General features: G+C 57.0%; 1 protein-coding gene across 1 annotated transcript in view; it reads right to left on the bottom strand.

Annotated features, from left to right (window-relative positions):
- Positions 1–985: 985 nt before the first annotated feature.
- Positions 986–18,724, bottom strand: part of DRC11 (dynein regulatory complex subunit 11) — a 166,435-nt gene continuing 148,696 nt past the window's right edge. Inside the window, exons 17-20 of the mRNA XM_075530131.1 lie at positions 17,125–17,211; positions 9,685–9,862; positions 3,046–3,284; positions 986–1,087 (exon numbers count right to left, since the gene is read on the bottom strand). Of these exons, the coding sequence (XP_075386246.1) occupies positions 986–1,087; positions 3,046–3,284; positions 9,685–9,862; positions 17,125–17,211 (606 nt within the window). The remainder of the gene's footprint in view (positions 1,088–3,045; positions 3,285–9,684; positions 9,863–17,124; positions 17,212–18,724) is intronic.

Genomic DNA, 18,724 nt, shown 5'->3' with positions numbered 1-18,724 from the left:
CTCTTTCTTGGACACAGACGATGTCCCTGCTTTGTTTCTCTGGACACCCAGCCTGAACCTAGCATGCCTGGGGCCTCAGCTGGAGGGGTTTCCTTCCCCACTCTGAGCCCACCATTGCTTGAAAAACCGGGGATTCAGAGGCAGCCAAGCCCTGAGGTCTCAGTGTTCCAAAAACCAAACCCAGGAACCCTGAGCCTCAGTGCCCACTCACCCCCCATCTCCCTGCCTCCCAAAGCCCCCAACCTCGTTGCCATTGGGTCGATTCTGACTCACAGCGACGCCGGGGCTGGGGGGCAGAGCAGAGCTGACCCCTGGGGTGTTCAAGGTGGTCAGTATTCTCCAGAAGCAGGCGGCCTCATCACCTCCCGCCGGGTCCCGTTACTGGCCTTTCTGTTAGCGGCTCAATGCGGTTAGCGCACTGCCACCACGGTGGCCTTTTTCGAAGTCGGTAGTTTGGGGGTGAGTCGTCTGAAAGATCCTTTTGGCTCCGGCCCGCAGCCACGTGACGCGGTCGGTTTTAAGCTTTTATTCCGCTACATAACATATTCTAACAGAGCAAAGTGTTCATGGATTCGAACACGGACAAGGCAGTGTACAGTGTGTGTGTGTGGGTGGGGTGGGGGGTGGTGGGAGGGGGTGGCTCGCAGCAAACAGGCTCCGCGGCGGCAATGTGCAGTGACCGTCACAATGTAAACCTGGCGATTCCTACTCACGAGAGGTGTCCAATGTGGGGCGGGCTGTGGGGGGTGGGACAAGGGGGTGCGGGTTATGTGCAAACTTACTTTAAGCGAACAAACAACTACAAGTTCTAGACACGGCAGCCGGGACAACGGGCCCGGGGCCCAGCCTGCTGCTCAGGGAAGGGGGCAGTGAGCTCCTGGCACGAGCTCAACTCCCCCCATCTGCAAGTGTCTTCTCCTGCTTGGGGAGTCTTCTCTCGGGAGGGCGGGGCCATCTCCCTCCAAGGCGGCTTTCCAAGAAGGCGTCACTTCTTCTCCTCCTTCTTTTTACCTTTGTCCTTTTCTGCTTCACCCCCGGTGAGGGCCAGCGCTCGCCTCCTGCCCAGAGGGGTTTTGGCATACCAGTTCTGGAAGGAGAGAGACTGCTGATCAGGAAAATGGGATGCCCGACCTGTGTTGGCAGAAGCGGGCCTGCTGGGCAGGGAGAGCCAGGGGTCCCCCCATGGTGGGCTCTCGCTGCCATCGAGTCAAAGCTGACTTGGAGCGAAATTCCCCTGTGGATTTCAGAGACTGTAACTATCGACTGGAGTCAAAAGCCCAGGCTCTCTCTGGCGGAGCTGCAGGTGGTTTTGAACTGCCGACCATGTGGATCGCAGCCTGGTGCTTCACCACTATACCGCCGGGGCTCCGTCACGGCTGTGGGCATTGGTTGTGTTCCCTGCACACTCTGGTCCTCTGTGGTTTCCCATCTGTGTGTCTTATGACACGGATGGTGGGTAGTTGAGGGAACGTGGGCCAAAGTTAACACTGCCCCTCTGCTGTGCAGGTGACCTTTGTCTGCCCTGAACGTGTGCCCTTGCTGGCCATTGTGAATGGCCCCTGGTAGCTGGACTCGTAGCCATGTGTGAGCCATTCAAGGGGAAGACGGCTGAACGGATCCCATCGATGCTGGCACCCAAACACCAGCCAGCAGCCGAGGGTCACTGGCCCTGGGACGGCATTCAGCTCAGCCTTTGTTCTGCCTACAAACTTTCCGGCACAGGCAGACCTTGGAGCTGACTCAGGTTCGGTTCCAGCCCACCGCCATCAGGCGAAGATCGCAATCCGGTGGGTTTCCCAGGGCGCAGGCGTTGTGCCCACATCCTAACCATAGCTTACCAGAGACGCGAGTCCCCGGAGAAGCTGGGTCATAGGGAGGGGAAGGTGGCATCGGGAGTGGAGGAAGGCTGATTAAGAACCTGCGCTGCGCAGATGGCAACATTTTGCTGACTGAAAGTGAGGAGATGATGAAGACCAGGGACTGCAGCCTTTACTATGGATTAGGCCTCAGGGTAGAGAAGACCCAATCCTCACTGCCGGTCTGATCTTGGATCCACCATCAGTGCTCATGGACGCAGCAGTCAAGAGATCAAACGATGCATTGCATCGGGCACATCTGCTGCACAAAACCTCCTTAGGGTGTTGGGATGCAGGGATGCTATTTTGGGGACTAAAGGGCTCCTGAGCCAAGCCATGGTGTTCTCCATTGTCTCATAGGCTTGTGATATAGTTAAAGTTTATTGTGCTAACCTGGCCAATAAACGCATGTGGGGTTAATTGAAGGGTGGAGGGATAAATGGCTCGGTGAGCCTCGCCTTTTTAGTTCTTGGGTCTCTTGCTTTCTGATGGTCGGACCACGGTGCAGCTGCCTTAGCCAGTTCCCTGCTTCAGTTGGCAGGGCTCACTTCCTTCTAGACATCCCCAAGGAGAAGCCGCATGGACCTACCCCGATGCAGCCCTGGGCGCTGGAGCAGCCGTGTGGAGACCCCTGCCAGCGCCGAGATGCTTACACATTCACTGACTCGGCTTTCCTCCTGCAGTCGGCGTCATTGCATGTGTTTTGTGAGATGGAGGAGGACTTTGTGGATTGGTGTCGGACATATGGGCTAATGTTGGACTTGTGGCCTTGGGCAGCACCGAGTTGGGATGTTTTCTCGATGTGCACTCACCCTTTATATAAAACTCTCTCTTATCCATGAGTGTCTGTGGATTTGTTTCTCTGAAGTACTCAGACTGACAGCTCATGTGAGTCAGACACTGAGGAAGGAAGAGTGAAGGGCGGTGGCTGCATCTGAATGATGGTGTTGGTGACGAATACTCAAAGTACCACAGAAGAAGGACAACCAGAATGCTCCCTAGCGGCCAGGATGGCGAGACTTTGTCTCATCTACTTTGGACATGTGGTCAGGAGAGACCCTGGAGAAGGACCTCGTGTTCGGTGAGGTAGAGGGCCGGTGTAAAAGAGGAAGGCCCTCAACACGATGGAGGGACCCCGTGGCCACAGCCGTGGGCTCACGCGTAGGAACCATGGTGAGGTGCCCCTTACCTTAAAGCTGTCCTCCTCCTCCTGGTACACGGGGTTCATGCTGGTGAGGACCGTGATGAACTCCACAGCACTCAGCGGCTTGCGGGCCTGCTGCTTCAGACGGCGCTCGGTCAGCACGCGCTTGACCACCTGGACAATGTGGCCTTGGGTGAAGCCGTCGGTGACCTTGGCCAGGCAGCTGATGTTCAGTGTTTTCGTCAGGAAGCCCCCGTTGCGCTGGATGATCTGTTCCCACAGCACTGCTTCGCCCAGGATGGGGGAGAGGAGACCGAGAGCAGCATGAGCCCATGAGAAGCCCCCCTGGCCTGGAGCCCCAACTGCCTCCGCCGAGCTCCTGCTCTCGGGGAGAGGAGGGCTCGGAAGCACCCCCCGTTTATCAGAGCAAGCCAAGTCCCCCGGCTGACCTGGTCTGACCGCCCTGTGCAGACCCCGTGCTTGTGACACACGGAGGTTTGATGTGAACCGTACTGGGAGCCAGGTCTATGGGCACCATTTCCCCAGCAGCCCGTGCACACGTCGCGCCATGGTGTCCCATGTCGGTCACTGGCACAGGGCTTCAAGCTTCTCCATCGTCCTGTGGTACACCTCTTGGACTACCAAACCCAAAGCCAGACTCGCTGCCCCCTGGGTGGGGGATTCTGACTCACAGAGACCGAAGGACAGGGGAGAGCTACTCCTGCGGGTTTCTGAGACTGTCGCTCTTGACGGGAGCAGGAAGCCTCCTTTTTCTGCTGCAGTACGGCCGGTGGGTTTGAACCGCTGACCTCTGGGTTAGTGGCCTGACGGGTAACCACTGCACCACCAGGGCTCCCCCAGTTCAGTGTAAACAGAACTTTTCTAGGTACCAGGGAGCCGAAAAGGACGTGTGACTCACTTTACTGCCATGCTTGCTTTATGGCGGCGTCTGGGACAGAGCCCACGATGTCTCCGAGGTCGGCCTACAAACACCCCTCTGCCCCTTCGGCAAACTTCAGCCTTGAGGCAGTGGTATGGATGGCACTGGCTCTCTGGACCCACACGTCCCCATCAGATGGGCAAGGACAAAGAACGTACTGACAAGGGTTAGCATTGCTTGAAAGCGGTGTCTTTGAAGAGGTTCGCAATCTTTCTCAGTGGTTTCTGCCCCACTCGTGTGACCTGGCTGCCCCCAAAGGGGGACCTTCTGAAGTCCTGCTTGGAGGAAGTACGGCCAGACATGCTCCTTAGAGACAAAGACGATGGGACTTCGTCCCATGGACTTGGGAAAAGTGGTCAGGAGGGACCAGCCCCTGGAGGAGGACATCATGCTCGGTAGAGTGGAGGGGGGGAGGGTAAAAATGAGGAAGGCCCTCAAATGAGATGAAGGGCATGGGCTTCTCAGGTGGGCTCCATCCTGAGAGTCGTCGGGGCGGCGCGGGGCTGGGTGGTGCTTCACACCATCATGCTTGGGGTCACTGTGAGTCGGAGCTGACTGGACAGCACCAGTGGCCACAGCTCATTCTCTAAGGAGCTGCTCCAGGGGTCCTTCTGCAACAGCTGTGGTTTTCAGCTGACTCAGAGCTTCAGGGTGATCTCAGGGTAGTTATTGTGGGGGTCCCTTTGGACTTTATGGGTCCAGAAGACCTGGATTCCCTGAGAATTTGAAATTCTGCCTGCATTTCCCTCCCCCACCACCCCTTTTAGATCAGGATTCTTCAGTAGAATCTTTGCTCTCAACAGTCCATCAGGGCGGCCGGGTACCACCCAGTTCAGGTCTCCCGGCAAAGGGAGAAATTGCTTATGGAGGCGATTAGCCACATATTCCATATTCCTCCAGGGCCCCCTACTCTTTGTCCTCTGTGACCCCTGGTTCTACTTCCTCTGATGTTCCAGGAGCAAGTGGAGATCGATCGCCGCCCTTTGGAAGGCTGATTGCTGACCTCGAAGAGCTTGGGAACCACACGGTGAACTAGGAGGTAGACCAGAAGCACGAAATGCCTTGTTGGCAGATTCACTGGAAATCCCCTGGAACCATGATCTGAAATCACCAAACCAAGGAACCCGGTCGCACGAGGTTCGTTATGACGGCTACCGATTCTGTCTTGCTGCTTTTGTCTTTGTCAAGGCACCTGCCACACAAGCCTGGCCCGTTCCACTTTTACAGCCAGGCAGCTTATTGGCAGCAAGCAGGGTCTGAGCCCTGTCAAGTCTCAACAGACAGACAGACAGACAGATGTGAAACCTAACCAACAACAAACCATGTGAAAAAGCAAACAGTCCCTCCCATTGAGTCGACTAGGATCTAGAGCTCAAGGCAGAACTGTCCCCCGGGGGTTCTCCAAGCCAGTAATTACGCTGCACGAGCCGACAGCCTCCTCTTTCTCTGGAGAAGTGACTGGGGGGTTCGAACTGCCGACCTTGTGGTTGAAGTAGCCCAATGCACAATCCACTATGCCACCAGGGTCCGTCCTGTTCACTCTGCTGGGAAATCCAGGTACTGCTGGGTCTGTCAAAAGACCATGTTACCTAAAGGCGTGGATTCTAAGTGGAGAAGGTCTAACTACTGCACAGGAACAGGACGGTTAAAGACTTAACTCCGACCCATGAGGAGCCGAGAACTAGCCCAGCAACTTGTCTCCAGAGTCCTGATGCAAATGCTGATGGACTGCTCAGCTGCTGCCTGCAAAGCTGGAGCTCAGAGCCACCCCGCAGAGGCACCTCAGAAGAAAGGCCCGGCGGTCTCCTTCTAAAACATCAGCCGCCGAGAACCCTGGGCAGCACGGCTTAACGCCAACAGCCCTGGATCCGCCTAGAGTTGGAGCTGGATGGATGAGCACTGGGCCTCTGGCTTCTTTTGGGCAGATGTCACCACAGGGCCCTTGCCTGAGGGAGAGGGCAGATTTCGCCATCAGGCCTGCAGTCTGTCCAGGGTGCGGGCTTTGGGGACCCTGAGAGAGGCCAACCAAGGCCACGAGATCCTCAGTCCCCTCTCAGATCCTGCAGGACCTACTCGGCTTCCTTGCTGGGGGCTCATTTGAACTAGAGACACATGGAGCTACAGAGACCTACCTCTCAGCGTGCTGTGAGAAACAGGTACGATTGAAATATATATCTATTTATTTTCTAGTGTATGGGTGGCCCTTTGCTCCCTGTGCCCGTGATTCCCGGTGTCCCCGGAGTTAGTATCAGCAGTAGCACTGCTGCTTGACATGGTTCCCTCAAACAACCAAGCTCACTGGCAGCTGTCCACGCCGACTCACAGTAACCCTACAGGACAGGGCAGAAGTGCCCCATGCGAGTTTCTGAGACGGTCCCTCTTGATGGGAGTAGAGAGCCCGTCTTTCTCCCATGGAGCGGCTGGTGGTTGTGAGCCATGACCTCGCTGTGAGCAGCCCGGTTCGTAACAGCTACGCCCCATGGGCTCTTGGCACCATGCCCCAACTCTTGAGAAGCCATCAGCTCTAAAGACCGTGTACGTGAGCTGCAGGACAAGCTCGTGGACAGGTGAGCCTGGAGCAGGTGAGGACCCGCCAGGTTCAGGTGGGACTTCACAGCCCGAGGCAGAGCCGCCATTTGGGTTTGGGACTGGGCAGGTCTCCTCTCCGGAATCTCACTGCCCCTGAGTCGACCCTGCCTCCCAGAGACTCGATGGCACAGGTCAGAGGAGAACTGCCCTTGTGAGCGGCTGAGCCTGTCAGTCTTGGTGGGAAACAGAAAGCCTCATCTTTCTCCTGTGGAGCGACTGGTAGGCTTGAACCACCAACCTCCGGGTGAGCAAGCAGCTCAGTGCGTAATGTACCACACCACCATGGAGGCTCCTGCTCCTGATGTATTAAAAAACCAAACAAACCTAAAAACAAACTCGCTGCCATCGAGTTGGTACGGACTCACAGCGACCCTCACAGGACAGGGTGGGGAGCTGCCCTGTGGGTTTCTGAGTTGTCACTCTTCACCGGGAGTCGAGCGCTGGTGGTCTTGAACTGCTCACCTTGCAGACTGCAGTCTGATGCATAACCACTATGCCAGCAGGGCTCCTCCAGATTTATAACGTCTACAACATACAAAGCAATGGGCTGGGTGGGGGCTCAGGACGCCTGGGGTCCTGTTTTACATTTTCTTGGGAGGAGCATCTGTCTTCCATGTTCTCCTTGGCTTGCAGCGAGCCAGGTCTCCCCACTAGCCACATCCCGTGGGTCCCGCCCTCGCTGCCCCTGCAGAGAATGCCACCCATCTTCTTCATTTCTGTACAAATGGGTTTGATGTGGGGTTTTACAAACACATGAGAGGTGGCTGATGTGGCCGGGGTGAGTGTCCGACTCCCTGAACCCTCCAATTCTAGTAACACCTTCAGATGCACACTGGCCTGAGCCCCGCAGACAGTGGGTCTGGGGCGGGGGTTGGGTGATGGATTGGGCCATTAGTGAGAAGGCCCCTGGAGGAGAGAGGCAGTATTAGGATGGGGAGGGAAGGAAACCCGCAGGGGCTTCTGGGGCCCAGACAAGGCATTCATCAAGCGGGGGTGAGGGTGAGGGTGGGGGCAGGGGGCTGCCATTGAGGAGAGGGTCTGAAGGCAGCGGGGTGTTGGGGTGAGGAGAGGGAGATGGGGAATCATAGTTGGAGGACTCGAAGGGCTGAGTTTCCCAGCCTGGGCCACCTCTGCTCTCCACACTCATTCCCATTGGTGCTGCCCATGGCAGCCGGGAGAGGGGTTTGTAGCGCCCACTGTGTGGGTTGGGAGAGACTGTTCTTGACCAATGCAATGATGGGGGCAGGCTTTCTTTAAGATGGAGAGGCCAGCCACGTGGCCACGAACTCGCAGAATCCCAGCAGGAACGCAAGCATGTAAGTCTGGGTGAGGGTTCTGTGCTGGAAAACTGACCCCGCGGAGGAAGGATAATGAAAAGATTCAGTATCTGAACTGAAGAAGCACCAGTCTCTGTCCACAGCTGAGGGGAGCCCGTGGTTTCCTCCCTCCCCGTGTTGCCGAGAGTGCTTCAGGGGGATATGCAGGCTGAATCGGGTTTTTAGCTCAGCCTGAGAGCTGGCAGTAGATTGACAGCCGAGGGGCTTGCCTTGTGGTAAACTGCAGACACCGCTCAATCCAGGGTGAGAGCAATGCTCTGTCCCCTTAACAGTAACAGGATCCAGACATTGCCCGGTCCTGCGTCCTCCTCACTAAAATTGTCACCACCTTGGGGCCCCAGGTTGCAGCCCATGGTGTCCACCTGTCTCATCAAGTGCCTTCCTCTTTCCTCCTCTCCCTCTGTGCCACTTTGCATGATGTCCTTCTCCATAGACTGGTCTCTCCTGGTAATGTATCCAGAGCTCCTGAGGCGGAGTGTCGCCATCCCTGCCTCGAAGGGGCATTCCGGCTGTTCTTCTTCCAGGATGGATCTGTTTGTCCTTGTGGTGGCCCTTAGCACTCTCAATAATCTTCGCCAAATGCCACAATTTAACATGTAGCTAGGAAGTGAGGACAGGATGCTGGGGAAAACAGACTTGCCACACACACACACACACACACACACACACACACACTCAACATTATTGCCCTCGGGTCGATGCCGACTTGCAGTGACCCTACAGGGCAGGCTTGCGCTGCCCCTGTGGGTTTCCGAGAGAGACGGTGACTCTTTACAGGGGCGGGGAGCCCCATCTTTCTCTCATGCTCCACAGAGGATTGTCACAAACCTTCAACTTGTTTTTCTTTTAAAAGTAATCGAGCAGTGCACAGTCAGACAGGGATTGCCTGTGAGTCCAGAGAAGGGCGTTCCTTGTTGCTCTGTGCATCCAGGAAGAAAGGATGGAAGGAGCAAGCTGTGGGATCAAGTGTTGACTTTTAAACGAGTGACCCCGGGCCTGGATGAGACACAAGAACAACGTCACCTTTGTCCCGAGCATTGTCTCCAGGCTGGAGAGACGCAGGCAGGCACACGGACCACAAGAAGACCCCAGACAAGCGGTGAAAAGAAGCGGTGGTCGACAGGAGACTCACACCTGTCCTCAGGAGAGAAGCCAGCCCCACGTGGGCTTCTGCCCGCCTCAGCGCCAAGACCACGAGTCCCCACCCCGGCCCCTTTGTCTTCAGTGACTGCGTTCTGTCACCTGGCAGAGCTGTGTCATTTCATTCTTCCCTGTTGGTGCTAACTGCCTGGCCCCTCTCTACCCCTGTTCTTGGTGGGGCAAGGAATTAGGGGCTGTCCAGTCCTGTGAAGATCCACGGACCTTTTCATTGGCTATTTTTCCAAGCAGACAGCCGGGACTCTTCCTTGTCCTTCTTAGTCTGGAAGCTTCTCGGAGAGCCATTCAGCATCCCCGGCATGCACCAGCCTCACACATGCTCAGCCATGAGCTCACTCATGGTGACCTCCTGGGTGTCAGGACAGAGCTCTGCTTCACAGGGTTGATATTTCCAAAGCAGATCACCAGACCTTTCTTCCTAGTCTCCTAAGCTGGAAACTCTGCTGACAGAGCAGCACAGCGGCACAGCCATGCACCTGCCTCTGCGGACAGTCAGGTGGTGGCTGCGTGTGAGGTGCCCTATCTGGAAACTGGACCCCGGTCTCCCTCGTGGCAGGCCACACAGGGTCACCACTCCTCAATGCTTTCGCGGTTATACACCATGCTTCTTGTGGGTCCCAGCGCCCGTCTTCACCCACCCACTGCCCGAGGGGTACTTGCCGTATCTGGAGGCATAGTCTGGCCGAGGCACCAGGATGATTTTTTGGTAAACTCGGCAGAAGGACTGCAGCTCGGCGTCGAAGGGCCGCTGCGTGGTGCCCACAATCAGGATCCGGTCGTCGGGTTTCAGGAGTTTCAGGATTTTGGGGAGCTGCTTCTTCAGGCGTTTAGGGTCCATCTGGGAGAGGGGCATGTGGCGGGGAGGGGCAGAGACAAATGCACATGTGAAAGGCACTCTGGTGGGGAAGATGGAGTTGGAAGGAGGGGATCGGAGAGCGGCAGGCAGTTGCCAAGGCACGGCACTGCGGTGGCTAATCCTAATGTCCCCTGGTCTCAGCTGACTCCTGATTGGCAAAGAGGGACAGGGACAAGCTAGAAGGGGGTTAACACGCGGGTCGCCTTGGAGGAGCACTATCTCAGATGTCCATCTGATTGTGCCAACACTGACGTCCCCACCCTCCGGTTCTTTCCAGAGGGGCACATGGCAGGGAGCACCACTGCTGGTGAGTCAGTTCCCACCCCAGCAACACAGGTGGACAGGCAGGACTGCCCCTGAGGGCTCTGAGCCTGGCTTTGGCTTGTTTTTCAGATGATGGTGTCTGGCTCAGGTGGATGAATAGTGTCTGGGGTCTTAAAGGCATGTCTTAAAACAAGCAGCCATCTAAAAGAGATGTTCACCAAGTCCCCACAGAAGGAAGGCCCTACCTGAGGCTGTCAGTCTTCACAGGCGCAGACTGTCTCCTCTTGCTCCCTTGGAGCAGCTGACAGATTCGAACTGCTGACCTAGTGGTCAGCTCGAACTCAAAAGCTCACTGCCCTCTGCTGACACCAACACATAGCGACCTTATAGGACAGGGTAGAACTGACCCCGTGGGTTTCTGAGACTATAACTCTTTACTGGAGTTGAAAGCCTCATCTTTCTCCTCAGGAGCTGGCGGGTGGTTTTGAACTGCTGACCTTGAAGCTAGCAGCCCAACTCTACCACCAGGGCTCAGTTCACGAAGTACAGTGAGCAGGGGCCCTGCAGGGGGATGAGCTGGCCAAGTCAGGACTTGTCCCAGTTGGCCAGAGGGACTTAATGGGTGGCATTTCCTCCCGCTCCCTCCCCCAGTGACACTTGGGGAATGGGAAGACAGAAAACACCTGACGGGACATTCTAGCACCTTGACTCCAAGAGCGGGAAAGGGAACCTGGCTTCTCCGAGGAAGGTTCTGGACGGGGCTGCTGGCGAGGTGAACTAGGCTGGGATGACCACAGGTGAGCCTGGCATGCACAGGCTATACAAGGTCCCCTGCATTGTCCCCTGAGCGGGGCTGCAGCAGTGTGAGCCTGCGTCCTCTAGCCTCCTTCCTCACTAAAGAGGGAGGGCAGGCAACCCTGGGGGGCGGCCTCTGGCCCCCAGGACTCAGATCAGGCCACGCTGCCAAGGGAAACCCACTGGGTGTGGATGCTGGAACACAAGCTGAGGGAGGAGGTGGGGGAGGTGACAGGGAGCTTGCAGAGATGCCCCGTCTGGGGACTCCCAGTGGGGACGGAATGCCCAGCCTGGAGCCCAGGCAGTTAAAGAAGGCTCCCTCATGAGCCATCCTTCGGTGGCAGGGTATCCACGTCCCTGCAGGCCCCAACCTGAGAGTCCTTAAGATGGACGTGGGCCCTTGAGAAAGTCCAGCCTCAGGAGGGCTAGCTCATGACAGTGGGCACACTGGTGGGGGCAGGGCTGATGAGAGCCGGGGTGGGGCGGGGGCTCAGGTCCTCAAAGTAACATTTTTGGTCTCTCAACACTTTAAAGAGACCTTGTGCAGTAGATCGTTTGGTTCCTTGACGTCCGTGAGCACTGATTGTGGATCCAAACAAGATGATACCTGCGATCGTTTCAACCGTCTCTCCGTTTGTTCATGGTGTTGTCCCTTGATTTAGTTGAAGATTGCGTTGCATCGAGTGGCAATCCGTACCGAAGGCTGCAGTCTCCGATCTTCATCATCAGCTAATGTCCCCCATCCTCATTTTCAGCAAGCGAAGTTGTGTCACCTGTACATCACAGGCTGCAAATAAACCTTCCTCCAATCCTGAGGCTGCTTGCTTCTTCATACCATCCAGCTTCTTGGATGATTTGCTCAGCGTACAGATAGAGGGTGGGGAAAGCTTACAGCCCCCAAACACACTTTTCCTGATTTTAAACCATGCAGGATGGCCTTTTGGTCAAAGAGCTGTTTCTTGGTCGTGGTGCAGGTTCTGCACGAGCACAGAGAGGTGGAGTCTTGGAATTCCTACTCCTTGCAAGGCTATCTGGGTCGTGATGATCCACAGCCAATGAAACACCAGTATGCATCTTTCTGGTGTTCTCTGTTTTCAGCCCACACCAGCACTGCCATCCCTCATTCCACATCCTGGCCTCGACCAGACTTGAGTTTCTGCCTTCTCCATGTGCGGCGGAGGCTGGTTTGGGGCTTTCTCCAGCAACATTGTATTTGCATCTGCTATTAATAGGATTGTTCAATAATTCTCACATCATGCTGGGACCCCCCTCTCTGAGGAATGGGCACACGGATAGAACTCTTCCAGTTTTATAGCCAGGTGGCTGTCTTCCACATTGTTATTTTTGGGGAGTCACCGATGGGTACATGCTTCAGTGCCTCATCAGCTTGTTGCGACATTTCGCCTTCTCTTCTGATTCCCAAGGCCTTGTTTTCTGCGAAGGCTCTCAGTGCAGCTTGGACTTCTTCCTTCAACGATGCCGTCGGTTCTTGAGCACATGCTACCTCTTGCGATGGCTGGGAGTTGACCAGTTCTTTTTGGGACGGTGACTGGTTTTGTGTGTTCCTTCCATCTTGCTTTGATGCTTCCTGCGTTGTTCAAGATTTTGCCCATGTGGTTGTTGGGCCCCATCGAGTTGGTTCTGACTCACAGGGAAGACACCGCCCGGCCCCGCCCATCCTCACAATCAGTCTCATGTCTGAGCCCATGGAGGCAGCCACTGTGTAGGTGAGTGGGGTAGGTGAAAGTGAACTGGTCTTGGGAGAAGCTTGGCAGAGGACGAGGCAGAGGGGAGAGGGTGTCTGGGATGTTAAGGAGTGAGTGTGTGCGTGCTCCCCAAAGGTTAGTGGAGGGAGGGACCTTATAAGGTGGGAGACTGGGGGTATAGTGGGGGCTCCAGAGACCTCCTAAACTGTAGCCCTTATGGAAGCAGGCCACCAGGTCATCTCTCCTACAGGTCTGAACCATCCACCTTTCTGTTGGTAGTAAAATTTTCTTTCCACCTTGTACAGTCTGGGACCATCCACAGCATCCGTTGCCATGGCAACAGTGATGTGCCCTGCCCTTCCTGGTGATGGCAAAGCAGGGTCACCTGGGCCTAATGAGTCTGCTTAGAGAACAAGTGTTATCCAAAGGGCCACCTTGCAGAGTATGGGGCCATCTCCAGCAGCATGGTTGCCATGGTAATGGTGGTGTGGCCTTGCCCTTTCTGAGTCGGGAGATGGCACACCAACCTGCATGCCCCAAAATGCAAGGACACCTGGGTTTAATGACTGTTTGGATAACAAATATTGATCCTGGGTGGTGCCCAGAGAGACAGGGTCTCATAAGGAAGAGACAGAAATGAAAGCTCTGTCCTTCCCCCTGTACCCCTGCGCTAAGGCCACCCTGTTCCAGTCCAGAGGTGCAGTCACCATGCGCGCCTGCAGCCACCCCCACTGTCACCTGGCTGCCCCACACAGTGACATCATCTCAGGTCATTTCCAATTGGTGGCCGGCTTCTGCATGGCTGTTCCAATGTGTTCTCTGCAGTGAGTGGGCAACCTCCCACCGCAGCCAGCTTCCCAAGACCAGCAGCTCCCTGGCGGGGCTGTGGCCTGCGGTGTCACGGAGGCTCTGGCTAGATGGAGTAGGAGAGGGAAATGGGGCAGAAAATTCGGGCTGGGTCAGCCAATGGGGCCGCCTTCTTTACTGCCTACACCTCCTGCACAAAAAGAACCCACTGTGCACGCCATCGGTGGGAGAAGGGGTAGTGATGGGGAGGAGGGGGTGAAGGAGTGGGGCAGAGGGAGAGGAGGGGCAGGAAGGGTAACAGAGGGGAAGGGAGAGGAGAAGGGAGGAAGAGGCAGATGGGGTAGATGGGGGCTGAGTCTGTCAGGGGCAGGGCGTGCTATTGAGAATTGGCCAAGGGTTGGGGTGGAGGGGGCTTGGATCTTGGACCACTCAGGATCCTAGACAGTAGGTTTTTTGGGGCGACCAGAGGGGTTGTGGGACCAGGTAGTGGAGCTGGAGTATGGCCTCCGGCTGTGGGCTCTCGGTCTCTTCCCCAGGGCGTCCTCTCCCTGGTATCCACCATCATGGTCATCATGCTCTGCGGCAGCAGAGGGGACTGTGGGTGAGGGCTGATTTGGGCTTCCTGGGGCCTTTCCATCCAGGATGTACCCTGGCTGAAGGTGGGGGGGGGGTGTCCCTGCAGATTGGTCTCTGAGCCAGCCTCTGGGTCCAGGGGCCTGGAGGACAGGGGCTGGACTGTGAGGAAGGTTGGGGCAGAGAGGATGCTGGATGCCCACTGAGGATAGGCAGGTGGCCAAGAGCCCGTGTGACCTCTCGCTGAGACAGGGCCAACCGTGGGTGTGTTTGTGTTTAGCCCATTGTTTTTATTGTGTATGAAGACGAGGAGCTTCAAAAAGTGGGGGTGGGGAAATGGAGCGAAAAGATAGCAACCACGCCCCACCTGCGTTTGGAAGCCCCTTTGTAGCTGATCAAATTGGTTGTTTTGATCGCTTCAAAGTAAACAATTGCACAGCCCTGTTGGTACTCACAGGAAGAGTAACCGTCACTGGCATCGTTCCAAAATGTGTCCACCCCCAAAACGGATACCCAGTACCCCACACTTCAAGATCCTGGCTCCCGGGGGCCTCTTTTCCACTTCTGGCCTCGCTTGGCACGGCCTGAGAATGATGAGTGAGTGGGGTCATTCCTGGGTGGCCCTGTGACCGGCCTTTGGCGGCTCATCCGTGTGGTTCTGCAGTCAGAACTTACTCCTTTACAGCACAGTGACCAGCCAGGCCCCATCTTCTAAGGGTGGTGGGGCAGGGCAGCTGTCTGATGCTGCACAGGCCAGGCTGTTTGGTGTCTCGGAGACTCACAAGGGTGAGTCTGTGGGGAGGCTGAGGCTGGGATGGGAGGGCCAGGCTTCCCGGATGCCCACTCTGCCCTCCTCTCTGGGGGCTCTGGGGACTGCCCTGATAGGACACATAGGGCAGAGGAGTGGGTGCCTGGAACAAGGCTCTCCATCTTCTCCCCTCCCTGCTGGCTGGGGTGCTGGGCTGGAGGTGAGGATGCTATGGTGGGAGTCTGGGCCCTAGTGTGTGGGTGAGCTGTCTCTTGCAGCCCTATCTGGGCCTGGGCATGTGGAGGCTCCACACAGGCCCCCTGGTCACTGGGCATGCAGGCCCAGTGTTTGTGGCATTTCCCTGGGCATGATTTGTGCTCCCCCAAGTAATCACCCTCCGGCCGACACTTGAACGTGGACGTAGAGAGAACTGAATGAGTGCCCGATTGTTGACAGCTGAGAATAAAGGGAGAAAAGCAGTCTTTGACTGGGTCCCATGTCGGAGCTGCGGCGGTGGCGGGAGTGGGAGGGCAGGGAGCTGGTTTCCTGCCTGGCACAGCAACCCCGTCTACGTGTGCCCGGCGTGTCTCAGACGGAGCCTCACTCCGCAGGGCTTTCAGTTTTCAGAAGTGGATCACCAGGCCTTTCTTCCAAGGGGTGGGCTCAAACCTCCCCCCTTTTGTAAGCAGCTGAGCTTGCCCGCTCTGTAGCACCGCCACCCTGGGCTGTGCCCACTAAGCCTGGGCTTCACTCCTGCTCAGCTGTCCTCCAGGGCCCTGCCCACCCTCCTCATGCACCTGTCTTCCCATAGGCTGGAGTGTGTACCTGGCTGGGGCACAGGGCTGTGGGTGAGGACACAGGTGTGCAGGTGAGAATGTGGGTGTGCAGGTGATTGGGGCAGGGGAGTGCAGGTGAGGATGTGGTTGTGCAGGTGAGGACACAGGTGTGCTGGTGAATGGGGCAAGGGTATGCAGGTGAGGCGTGGGTATGCAGGTGAGGTGTGGGTATGCAGGTGTGCAGGTGAGGGCACAGGTATACAGGTGAGTGGGGCAGTGGCATGCAGGTGAGGTGTGGGTGTGCAGGTGAGGACACAGGTGTGCAGGTGAGGACACAGGTATGCAGATGAGTGTGGCAGGGCTGTGCAGGTGAGGCGTGGGTGTGCAGGTGAGGTGTGGGTGTGTAGGTGAGCAGAAGGCGTGATGGCGATGGCAACAACAGCTCGAAGGATGAGAGGACAGAAGCTGGCCAGTTGGCCTTGGAGGTTCTTGCAGCTGCTAGAGGTGTGGCAGCCGCCAGCGCCAGCCAGACTCCACTGTTACAGCAGCGCACGCTCAGAGGGGCTCGGCTGCTCTCGGAGGACACAGCCTCAGGTGATCAGTAGGCCCGACGGAGTGCCCCTCTAGGAGACAGAGCTTTGCCGGCCACTGTTTAGGATACCCTGGCTTACACGCCACCCTGCCCCCAGTCCTCCTTCCCAACCATAGCAGTTCAAATCCACCAGCTGCTCCACAGGCAAAAGCCCAGGTTTTCAACTCCTGCAGAGAGCCACAGCCTCGGACACCCACAGGGGATGTTCCAGCCGGCCCTGTGGGGCTGCTGTGACCGGCATGGCACGTACTGTCCACGGCAGTGAGTTTGGTGGTTGGGCTTTTCATTCCCCCAAGACGGGGACCTTTGCACATTCCGCCAGCAGAGGGAGCTAACTACCGGAGTCCCTGTTAAATAACCAGAGGTCGCTTCAAACCTTTCTGGAACCAGGGAACAAGCAAGACTCCTTTGGGGGGGAGGGGGAGAGAAAAGATGAAGCTCAAACCACCTCTCCCTGCTCAAAATGACGCATCAGGATCAGAAGTGATCAAACCCCTTCGAATGTAATCAGAGCCTCACAGCCACTACCGGCTTTGATGCCAGTACGCACGCAGTAACAAGCATCAGTAGCTGCAAAGAAAGATGTGTGTTCTTTCTTTTGAACGCGTGGGAAATTTGCCGGTGATTTTGGGGTGGAAGCGTGGGGGAGGGGCACTGGCAGGAGAGAAAGGGTGGAAGGAAGCAATTGAAGGGGTGTCAGGGGAACACTGGGACTCAGGAGGCCTTTGTTCCCAACTTGGGACTCTTTTGCTGTTTGTTACTCTGAACAATAGGAAATTCGGATAGCGATGTTTCCTTCCTGCCTGGCATCCTGGGACAGCCTTCCAGCCCCCTCCCCTCCCGGCCCCTCTCCTCACCCCTCCTTGTTTTCTCCTGAGCCGTGCTCCCCCCGCCCTAGGTCCTGTGAGCAGGCCAGTGGCTCTGAGGCCAGGCACCCCCCTGCAGGGATGAGACGGCCACATGGGGCTCTTAACTGCCCTCACCTCCTTTTCGTTGTTGGGCACCCGCTTGTAGAAGGTTTTCTCCGTGTCTCCGATCCACACCACGGATGGCTGGAGCTGCCGGGCCACCTGGCAAGGGGGGAAGGTGACAGGGGCTGTCGAATGAATACTCCGTGCCCTGGGGTGCACATCTGACTCCCCACCTCTCACCCCAGGGCTGCATCATGTGGGGGCTCCCCAGGACCCTGGGGTCCACTATGGGTGCTGCGGACAGATGTCTGCGGACGCTGGTAGCACCTCCTGCCAATGGGGTAGGGAAGGACTGCTGAGGGTCTCACCCACAGGTGCCGACACCTGGGTAGGGGTGCTCAGCTCCCACCCTGTGCATGCGAGGATGCTCCAGCCAGATACTGAGGGTTCTGCTGAACTGGGGGTGGCCTACATTGTGGGGGCTCCCTTTTGGCCTGGACACTGGCGTTGAGTCTTGGCACCAATGGCTGAGTAGACAGTGACTGTCCCTGGTTTCTGAGCAGGATGCCCACATATCCAATCAGCCCAAGCTTTGGAGATGGAAGAAAGAGCCCCCCTGTCCCTCAGGACAATTAAAGAATTACCCGTGAGCCCTAAAGATGTTTTTACAAACAAGCAAAGTCATCATCGTCTGAGCACTCCCCGGCTGGGCCTAGTCAGTGCTGACTCACAGAGACTAGAAGAGGGGCCTCCCGGGCAGTGCCCACCCAGATGGAAGCCCTGGGAGGCGGCACACAGCTGGATTGGGGGCGGGGGCTGGGTACCAGGAGCGCTGAAGGCAGTGCATGCTCTGGACTTTGCAAGGCGGGGGCCGGTGAGTGAGGAGTAGGCAGGGTTGGGGCAGCCTTGTCCTTGTGGAATAATCTAGCCCCTCTCATTAGAGTCCTTGGGGAGGCAGCCTGGGTGTGCTAGCTGGCCTGTCTGCACAGCCTCTGGCCGGCACCACCTCCCCAGTACCCCCGCCGTGTGCTCCCCGAGGCACCCATGGTGCGGTCCTGATGCAGCTGGGTTCCCTCAGACTCGGTCCTCATTCCTTTGCTCCCCCATTACCTCCCCGCCCCCCTCCTGGGGCTGTCTGCAGGTGACCTCCTGCACCCCAGTGGCTCCAAGGACCTCCAGCTGCTGGAAGCCAACCCCTGTAGCTCCATCCTTCACCCCCCTCCAGGGCACCTGCCTCTTGGAAGCCCCCAGACCCCAAGGGCCAGAGTTGGGCCCAGCATCTCCCCTCTACCCCTGATTCTCGCCCATTCCCTTTGTGGCTCCCCCAGACCATTTTCCAGAACAAAGACCTAGTGTCTCACCTCATCCCCGCATCTCATGATGTCAGCATTTGTCTGCCACCCCCACCCCATCACTTCCAGTCCCACCTATCCTTCCAGCCCCTCACGGTCTCAGTTTCCCTTCCACTGCCGTTAGCCACTTGGTCAGCCAGTGTGGTCAGCCAACTTGTCCGAGGAGGGCTGGCCTGATGAACCTTCCAAAAGCCAACTTCCTGCTGTCACAGCGACCCCCCTGGACAGGGGAGAACTGCTCCTGTGAGGTTCCAGGATGGGAACTCTTTACGGAGCCTCATCTTTCTCCCTCAGAGTGGCTGGCAGTTTCAAACTGCTGA

This window comes from Tenrec ecaudatus, chromosome 13 (genome assembly GCF_050624435.1).
Source record: "Tenrec ecaudatus isolate mTenEca1 chromosome 13, mTenEca1.hap1, whole genome shotgun sequence".
Lineage (NCBI taxonomy): Eukaryota > Metazoa > Chordata > Mammalia > Afrosoricida > Tenrecidae > Tenrec > Tenrec ecaudatus.
The sequence above is the reverse complement of the archived record's forward strand: the minus strand, read 5'-3'. Positions and strand labels throughout refer to the sequence as shown.